General features: G+C 39.8%; 1 protein-coding gene across 1 annotated transcript in view; it reads right to left on the bottom strand.

The window, feature by feature from the left end:
- Positions 1-3,774: 3,774 nt before the first annotated feature.
- LOC134198267 (multiple epidermal growth factor-like domains protein 10) overlaps positions 3,775-10,000 on the bottom strand; it is a 24,970-nt gene continuing 18,744 nt past the window's right edge. The window contains exons 18-24 of the mRNA XM_062667628.1: positions 9,237-9,365; positions 9,047-9,169; positions 6,651-6,751; positions 6,552-6,578; positions 6,465-6,482; positions 5,583-5,720; positions 3,775-4,179 (exon numbers count right to left, since the gene is read on the bottom strand). Of these exons, the coding sequence (XP_062523612.1) occupies positions 4,000-4,179; positions 5,583-5,720; positions 6,465-6,482; positions 6,552-6,578; positions 6,651-6,751; positions 9,047-9,169; positions 9,237-9,365 (716 nt within the window). The 3' untranslated portion in view covers positions 3,775-3,999. The remainder of the gene's footprint in view (positions 4,180-5,582; positions 5,721-6,464; positions 6,483-6,551; positions 6,579-6,650; positions 6,752-9,046; positions 9,170-9,236; positions 9,366-10,000) is intronic.

The raw sequence follows: 10,000 nt of genomic DNA on the forward strand, positions 1-10,000 counted from the left end.
GCTAGCATACAGTCACACACATGAATAATTTGTCATAAAATTTGAAAATGTATAGAAAGAGTGCATACACAAAGATGATTGGTAAGCTGGACGACTGAGAGCGACGTTTGAACAAGATGTAGTGAGACAAGTGCTGTATATCTGAATAAGCGTGCAAAGAAGTCAAGCATAGTCGACACAATAGATAGAATGTTTGAAATAGCTATTAATATTATATCAGTAATTATTTTGATAATGACTTAATTGCTCACGTATATTCTGCAAATTTTGATAGTTGTTGCGTTTTCTTGTAAACGCAAGAAGACATAACGACCGTTCATGAGCTGCGTGCAAGACGCGACCGTCCAAGGATTGGTAACTGATTGAATACTTGTACACAGATGGTTTATTGTTCTATTGTTGCCACCGTCTTCTCCGACGTAGATCTCGAGCCCGTTCATTGCTATGTCAGAGGGGAAAAGAAGAAAGACCTACATCCAACAAGACACTGCAATCATGAAGCCAGAGTTTGCGCACTTGCGTGCGTGCATGCATAACGTGCGCTAGATGAGCTCTCACCTTGTCGACTTGTCTTGTAGCATTCATATCAACCCGAACCAAAGGTTTTGCAGTTGTCTGCGTTGAAGGACAATTGGTCAGGTCTAATTTATCTACAGAAAAAACAGACAACACACCAACTAATGTGTATAATGTCTCTGGAAATCAAATAATATATGAACTAGACTATGCAGACTAAAACCGGTTGAACCCACTTTCCATTTCCATGACGTTTAGTCGCGATGAAAAATTTTGTTACAATCAAAATTTATCTACATGTAATCTTTCCACCACCCACAGCCAAAGCAACACGAACAATTGCCTTGTCCGTCTAGACACGAAAATATGACTGAATGGGTCATCAAAAGCGTCAATAGTAGCTCTGCGGTTGTTGATACGACATCATTCAACAATATGCAATACGATAAAACCGGAAACAATATCAACATCGAGGTCATCATCAACACTTTTCAAGTGAGAAGAGACAGAGACAGTGACAGAACACATGTGCACAATTTGCGATCGTGAACAGGCATTCTATAAATGTATGCGTGTACACTTGTACAAACGATCAATCGCTACAAAGAGCACTTGGGTTGGGAAATGTTCAATCAAGCTTACAACCCTTCATTTCTTCCGTGTGAACTAGCTGCTTAGCCTTGCAAACAACTCTTTTCGCAGTGTACGGTTGCTTGCAATCGCGCCTTCCAAGAAGCAATAAGATAATAAAACAAAACGCGTTCTTCTAGACTAAACCAGTCAAATGTCTCACTTTGATCACGCAACTGTTGATATACAACACATTCTTTTACCAGTGTGCAAAGTGTGCGTATAGAATCAACCAATTCTAACCAATTTTTGTTATATCAAACGAACACTTGCACATTAATTGGGTAAAGTATAGATATGTCCTGAGTCAATCTTTGACGTCGCCAAATTCTCTGAACGCCCTATCGACTTAGCATAAGTAAGTGCCAGGAAACAGGCCACATAAAACATTTACACATGCAGTGTCAAGTCACCTTGCCTCTCTATACATAGCACATTACAAGTAGACGAAACCAAGACACGAACGGCTTTACAAATAGTACTAAGCGTGCATGTAGTTGTACTACAGACACAGGTAGTAGTACAGTACATACTCAAAAATTATGAAAGTTAGAGAACGCTGGGTGCGCCATAAAACGGGAAAAGGAGCAGAAAAAGTAAATACAACCCACTTTTCAAAGAGATCAACTTATAAATATACAGCCAGCGTGTTTACGTGCGTGCGTGCTTGTGTACTTACAGGCACTTCAATTAGCAAGTGCCATGTACAGCTGCAGTACCACGCACCCATTCACACTTACCGTTTACACCTAATTTGAGCGTCGACTTCGCGTCCGTGGAAAACATTGTAACAGTCGCATTGAGCGCCCAGTTGTCGAGCGACCCGCGCGTGCAAGCATCCACACTCGGAGGCGGTTGGTCCATCCGAAAGAGGTCGTACTCCAGATCGTTGCCAACCACCTAGCAAAAAGCATAGCTAGATACGCTATGGCATTAGACCTGCATTTATCTTATACAGGAACGCTATTTCATGGTGCAGTCAAACCTTCAGACTCTCTTTTTGCTGAGCAAGTGTGCACATCAGCAGTGTCCACAACACGAGAGCCACGCCACTTTGCATTCTTTTCTCAACAATTCTAGTGGATATGTGTAGTCAACGCGAGCATCCAAAGACAAAAACGTAAGAAGAGAACGCGCAGGTGTCGCACTAGCGGTAGAAAGAGCAGATTGCATCTCGTCGCCAATTTTTCTATCTTGCAGTCGCGACATGTCGGTGTACACATAAACCACACCAACATGACGGATCTAAATATCGCCACAAACCGATTACCTTTTAACTGGTTTGTTGACCTAAATAGACAAAGAACAACTGATATGGCCGTATCTCACACTTGATTAATCTCACGACGCATGCGCAGGTCTGGCATTAGTTTGGCGCTTCTGCTGCAAAATATGCTAAGTGTCAGAGAAAATTGCAAACCTAAAAACTAGCTTAGAAGAGTGGAAAGTTTCACGCATATCGAATAGAAAATGACGTAATTTTCGTGACGAAATCAGATGACCCTAATGACGCAATTTCCACGACGAACGTTTATAGAAAGACACAACATCCGTGACGGACACCAGTCGGACGCGTTGGCCATTATTATATTAACTCTTAGAAAACAAACAAATAGACACTAAACTATAAATTGAGTTAACGCTACTTTCCATTGGAGAATTTTAATTAATAAACTTTTGCTCTTTATTATTCATAATCCAAATACTATTTACGCACTCCAGATACTTTAGGTATAAAAATATAAAAATTAATGTTTTACTAGTAAATTTATTATTAACGTACTGTAAATCCACATATTTTTCCATAGTTCGTACAACTCCTAAATTTACTAAATTAAAATGCGTACTATGCTTTTTTCTAAATGACAAACTGATATTACTAATAGAAATTAGCAATGCAGATAATGTACTACAACACAATATCTAATTACACAATACACTGGTTTTACCATGACAGAAGACCAAAATGAAATTCTCTACGTATAACACGTCCAGTTTGCAATGCTACAGTGTCACTCAACTCATACGCATTGTGAATCGATTGAACGGTTGACTTTGTGATAGTCTGATCTAGCAATTTCTTCTGACGACTGCATGCCTTCGTCAGTTCACATTCTTCCGCAACTCGGGCAATGGTAAGCGTAGTCTTAGAGTCGTAGACGTGATACTGCCCTCTTTCTCTCCGCTTAGCTGGCTAGTTATCTCGATCCAGAGCTTGCTCTACACCTTCGTTCGCAGCTATGATGTCGTTTGATGAATTCCGGATGTCGCTCGATTTGGGTTGAGTAGCCATGATCTATTAGATAGCGGTACTTGCTCTTTTTTATCTTTCGACGTCAACCACACATGGATACTATTTCCCTTTAGCTTAGAACTCATGAATAACGAACAAGGTGACGATCACGTGGAATAAAACCGTTACCGTACTAGCGTGCGCTAAGATTGTCAGTAAACCCCGTACAAAAATTAGATGCGTACAAACATTTGTGAATTTACAGTCATTGATTAGATATGACAATTTCTAGTTAATAGCTCTGCTAAAACAGACGGTGTTACAACCCTCACAACTCTATCCGCTATTGCGAGAAGTATTGATCGGGAAAATGCGTAAATGAGTTTCGTTTGTAATTGATATTAATTATATTCACAAAGCTGTCTATGTACGCACGACCGGACGTCAACAGCTCCCCTGTCAAATCAAAAATAAAGACAAAACCGTCAATTTTCAGCTGTCTCGCAACATGCACATCAACACACAAAACGATACAGAAGATACAATAAACTTCACGTGTTCTAGATAAGCGCGCTAAGAGCACACAAACACATACAGACTGCGATGTCTTCCAATGTGCATCATTCAGGAATGGAGTCATCGAATTCGTAGTGATGAGAGTTACTGTTGGTAGATTGCTGTCCCGACTTCACGTATATGTTGTCTTTTGGCTCTTCAAACGACGGATTGTCGAATCCGCCTTGTTCATCGACTTCTTTTTCTAGAGTGTCATTTGAAGTAAATGCTACCTCGTCTTTATCCTAAATGCAAAGAATGAATAAAGTATCATTAGTAGTAGTGACTCTATAGATGTGTTGGATTGATTGTTTGTGGAATGTTGAATGTTTTCTTACAGATGACTAGCTGAGTGCGTCACTTGTGTGTGTGTGTGTGTGTGTGTGTGTGTGTGTGTGTGTGTGTGTGTGTGTGTGTGTGTGTGTGTGTGTGTGTGTGTGTGTGTGTGTGTGTGTGTGTGTGTGTGTGTGTGTGTGTGTGTGTGTGTGTGTGTTTGCCTATTTATCTGTCTCTCTGTTTGTCTATTAGTCTGTGTTCTTGTTTGTCTGTTTGTCTTTCTGTGTATTAGTCCGCCTTTCATTCAGTCAGTCACTTTGTTGCTAGTCTGCAGGCGCGTAGGCAGCGGGGTTTGCGGGTTGCACAAATTTCCCCGATCTAAGTGACGCCACGGTGAAATTTGACTCTTGGTGTAACACAGTGTCGACATGGGAAAGCCGCTTAGGCGTCTGGAATTGGTACCTTCTCCTGTCCTAAATGACTAATCTGGTCCTTCAGAAACCGCTTACGGCGAGCTGTTGATTTATTTATATACGGGTACCAGAAAATCCTAGCGCAAAGAGCATTGGACAGTACCAGGAAGCAGCTTGCAAAAGATGACATACACCATATCTAACAGTCACACAGTCCAATCACGTTTGGTTGCTTCAGAGTTGGCAACCCTCCCCCTCCCTGCTAGAAGAAGAAGAAGAAGAAGAAGAAGAAGAAGAAGAAAAAAAGGAAGAAGAAGATAAAGAAGAAGAAGAAAAGGAAGAAGAAGAAGAAGAAGAAGAAGAAGAAGAAGAAAAGGAAGAAGAAGATAAAGAAGAAGAAGAAAAGGAAGAAGAAGAAGAAGAAGAAGAAGAAGAAGAAAAGAAAGAAGAAGATAAAGAAGAAGAAGAAAAAAAAGAAAAAGAAGAAGAAGAAGAAGAAGAAGAAGAAGAAGAAGAAGAAGAAGAACAAGAAGACGGTTATATTTACCCAGGAATGCCCCTTCAGCTGATCCTTCAGGGGGTTTTGAATCAGCTACCTAGGTAGGCTGCCTTCTTTCTTAGCATTTCTTGTGGTACTCATTTATATTTCTGAGTTAAGGAAAGCAATTGTGTGTTAGTTTCTTGTTTAAGGAAACTATGCTATAGCTCACCATCACTGTGACTTGAACTTGCAAATCTTCAAGATCCCGGATGTAAACACGCCATAAGCTGACTCTCTAACCCACTGAGCTATTTGCCCCAGAGTCCGAGCAAGCTACGCGCCTGGTCTGTGGCAGATGATACCCGTTATCTCGCTTTCTGTTAGTCTAACCTGTTCATCTGACTATCATTCTGCCTTATCTGTATCCATCAATCTGTATACTATTTTTACAAGCATTTTGTAACGCATAACTTCATACCGATGAGTAAGTCGCAGATATGATAAATTTATCCGATTTTCCTAGGCGTCTGCAAACAACAACGACGAAGACGATAATCAAAAGTAGCACAACTCCACAAACCACGCCACCAACGATAGCACCAATACGGCTCGAATTCTACAACAAAAACAGAAACAAGACGGTTGACCTACAATCACACATGTACTACAGTCTAATGTCTTTCTATTTTATCCCTCTCGTTCATCCGTTTCCTCTCCCATCTATTCAAATTTGTTTCCTTCACCAATCTCTTTCTCGTTCTGGCACGAGTCCGTCCGTTTGCCCTTGACTTTTGATGTCTCACCCCTAGAGTGACTCTGACGGGTCTTTCCTGCTCCGAGACAAGCGTACAGTTAGCCAAACTCTAGTTGACCTCTCCTTATATGATACAATAGCATAATGCGTGCAAAACGAAACACACAACGCAAAAACGCAAAAACCCAAGAAACCGGCAAAATCACCGCATCAGTCGAACTCGCTTCGGTTGCTCTTCAAGTCCCGGATATTACTACTATCAACACTAGAGTCCCGGATGACGATACTATAACTACATTTTACGTTTTGTATATCTATAACTACCTTTACTTACTTTCTTTTTGTTTTATTTATTTTATTCTTTCTTTCATTTTTCTTCCCGTCGATTTCTTTTCTTACTCTCTCTTTGTTTACATTATCTCATCTACAGTCAATATTTCTTTTTCTCGTTATTTCTCCTTTGACAAAAATCCTTTCCCTCAAACTGTGTGCTTACATACAAGCAATCGATGCATGCACTACGTGTGTCACACAGCTTAGCTCTTCTTCACGTCCACAGACTCACTTGCTACAAAAAGTGACGACACCCACAACCATCAGACTTACCGATCCGCCGTCGTCCGACTGCACAAAATCAAATAATGTCAACAACGTTGTCAACGCAAATGCCAAGCATGTATACCAATGTTTTACCTTGGAAGCGTTTGCGTTGTAGACAAACTAATAAGCAAGTAAACCAACAGAGAATGATGGTTAGTTAGGTCGTTTAGTGAGCAGGAATTCGACTCTTACTGAAGGTGTATAGCAGCCCATCTTTGGATCGCACTCCTGATCTTGACCGCAATTGCAGGTGAAAGAGCATTGATCGCCGAACGTATTCTCGCTACAGTTTGCTACACATCACAGCAATATCATACAGACAGTACTACAACACAACTATACTAAAAGTATTCAATATTAATACTATAGTAAAGATTTAATATTAAATTTTATTCAGCAATCGTCTGTTTCAGATTTTTTCATTCCTCTCTGCACGGCAAACGTATATCTCTCTATTTCGGTAACATACTAACATTCTCCAGTTAGATAAATACCGTAAGCTCTATTTCTAAACTGACAATTTTATAAATGCGTTTTATAAATTTATAAATTTTATAGAACAAGAAATATGCTTGATGCGCATTTGAGGAAGTTGGTACGCAGATTTCAGACAACGGGATGCATTCTATTATGTTCATTCTTGTCTACCAGGAAGGACCACTAGACTGATAAACTCTGGCTACAAGTGCAACCAGTCGCTCATTAGACCACTGATTATATAAGAGCTGCTCTACTACAGGAAATGTTTTTAGCTGTTGGTCAGTCGATTCTACAAAATAATTGGATAATGACCATTGCTCCACCCATTCCATCAGAATATTGCTTTGATATGCAAAGTTTACTCTTTGTTTCCTTTGAATGAAGAGCTTAGATAACATAATAAACTTAAATAATTCATTAATATATGAGAGCCAGATATATTATAATCATACTACAGTGTTTAGATAAACAAATGTAGTGCATGTATACAAATGACAAACCAGATCGCGAATGCCTACAGCAGTAACACAACAGTACACGTAATGTGTTCTTGAATTTTGTGTTTTCGTGAACTGAATAGTTATGGTCAACACAATTAATTACCAACTCTAGCCACACCTTTTAGAGCGAGCTAAATATGCACATATAGATGAAGACGGATGTTTGAAAAGGCTAGAAAAATCCTGCAACATTGATATAAACTCAGACCTTGCAATAATGTACGACCAAATTGATAAATTTAACGTTCAGCTAGTAAACGAACTTTCTAATAAAAATATCGACGGAGTGCTTGACTAAGCAAAGAGCTAATTGTGTCCCGTCTTAACTTAATTGTTCAAATTGAACTACCCATATGAAATATTTTCACATAAGACTTACTCTATTGTTTATGCATCAAGTTGATATCGACTGAGCCTATAACTAAACAGATTAGAACAAAGAGCTTTGTTTGTAACTTTTGTGTGCTAATCCTATGACAAAGTTTATACTCAATTTGAAACGGTTTTGTAACAAAGAACTGAAGCCACGGATGCAAAGTGGCATTCGGGATACAAATTTTGTTTGTCAGTTGTGTAGCAATTGTTTTGCTGGATCTATGACGTCACTGTGTCTTGCAAAGTAAAGAAACACAAGGAAATAGATTCGATTTCTATTCTTGCGTCTCGGTCTCGTGTCTCGGTCTCGCGTCTTGCGTTTCGCGTCTCTCGCTTTTTATATATCAACGTCACTTGTGGAGTAATGTAGCCTCGTAGCACACCGTCGTGCCCAGTTCTCGTATAGCACGACAGCGCGAGAGAATCAGGTACGAGGCTAGAGTAATGAGCCCCGTATTCTTTATTGAAGAGCGTCTAGTTGAGAGCATACGTTTGTCTAATTGTACTTTTACATCCCCGAGACGCATTTCGTGTATCAAATTGTAATAGGCTCCTTGCAAGAGCCTTTTGGCAGAAACTGGAGTGACCCATTCTCTCTTCGTTGTTGTTTTCGACACAACGCAAGCGCTACAAATGTTTTGCAATCAGTAAAACAGCTTCTTCAAAAGACATTGCTATGTATAGCGTGCGTAAAATTGTGTCGTTGCAAGTCACGAGAGGCTAACGCGCTAACCCAGTAACTAAAGACGAAAACTCATTTAATGTAAACGCAAGCTTAATGTGGACAAAAAAATAGTGCAAGGAGACGCAAGATGCAAAGACGAGAACGCAGACACGTAATGTCTTGCATGTTTTAATAAATTAATGTAAACCCGGCTTTCGTTTACAGTCAACTTAAGGATTGCTTAGTTGCCCTGTGCAAAAGAAGATGAAGAGGCCATAATCGCCCAGTAGCGCACATCTGAGTCTGCCGCCGAAACGTTTGCAACATTACCCCAACAGCGACAAGCTTGTGTACGATTCCAAGTCTCTTTGTCTATCTGCATGTTCATTAGTCAATCCTCCTTCTTAGATTACTTTGGTTGGTTCTGTACAATGTCTATAAGTTTATTTCATCTGCCCATCAGCAAATGAAAAAATTTACTAATACAAGTTAATTGAGAAAGTCGCCTAAATTTTGGTTTACATGTATGGCTATATCCAGTGCAGCGTGTTGAATGTTTCAAACCTTACCTTCACACATCTTTCCGGTGTAGCCAATCGAGCAGTCGCAGGATCCATTCACGTGATCGCATTCACCATTTACACAGTTGCACACCGACTCACAGCGCCAGCCATAGTATCCAAGCTCGCAGGCTAAACAAACCAGTTCAACACAATCAATTAATTTTGACCGTTTCCATGACCCAGTAATAGGCCGCACAGTTTTCACACGCATCTCCCGTCCATCCAGGAGGACATTCACATTCTCCATCAGAGGGATGACACGCCAAGTGCATAGCACAATCGCATGAGTTGATACAATTCGGTCCCCATTTAGTCTTGTCACAAGCTGAAATACAAATGTGAATACTAGAGCACTGTGGAACACAAGTGTAAAAGCACTCCGTACAACTTACGAGGAAACTAACGTTCGTCAACAAATAAAATCTTATAGGAACAAACTTAAATGACAATTAGGCAAACATGCAAAGAGGCTAACAAGGAAACAGGTAAGCAGGCAAAAGGCAAACAGACAAACACAGAAGCAAAGAAACAAACAAAATCAAACAAAAACAAACAAACAAACAAACCGACAAACAAGCAAATGTGCAAATATGCAAACAAGCAATCAAATAAACAAGCAAGCAGGCAAACAGGAAAACAGGCAAAAATGCAAGAAAGCATACAAGTAAACAATCAAACAGGCTAATAGGCTAACAAGTACACATGCAAACAGACAAAGCAAAGAAGCTAGCAAGCAAATAAGCAAAAAATAACAAGAAAAGACAAAAAAGCAAACAAAAAGGCAAGCAAGGAAACTGAAAACAACTAAACAGTTCAACCATAAATAAGCAAACAAATAAACAAGCAAAAAGCAATCACACAAATAGGCAAGCAGACAAACAAGCAAACAGGTCAAAAGACAAACATTCAAACAGGTAAACAAGCAAACAGACCAAAAGGCGAACCTGCAATTATGTAAAC

The sequence above is a fragment of the Corticium candelabrum genome, chromosome 2 (genome assembly GCF_963422355.1).
Source record: "Corticium candelabrum chromosome 2, ooCorCand1.1, whole genome shotgun sequence".
NCBI lineage: Eukaryota > Metazoa > Porifera > Homoscleromorpha > Homosclerophorida > Plakinidae > Corticium > Corticium candelabrum.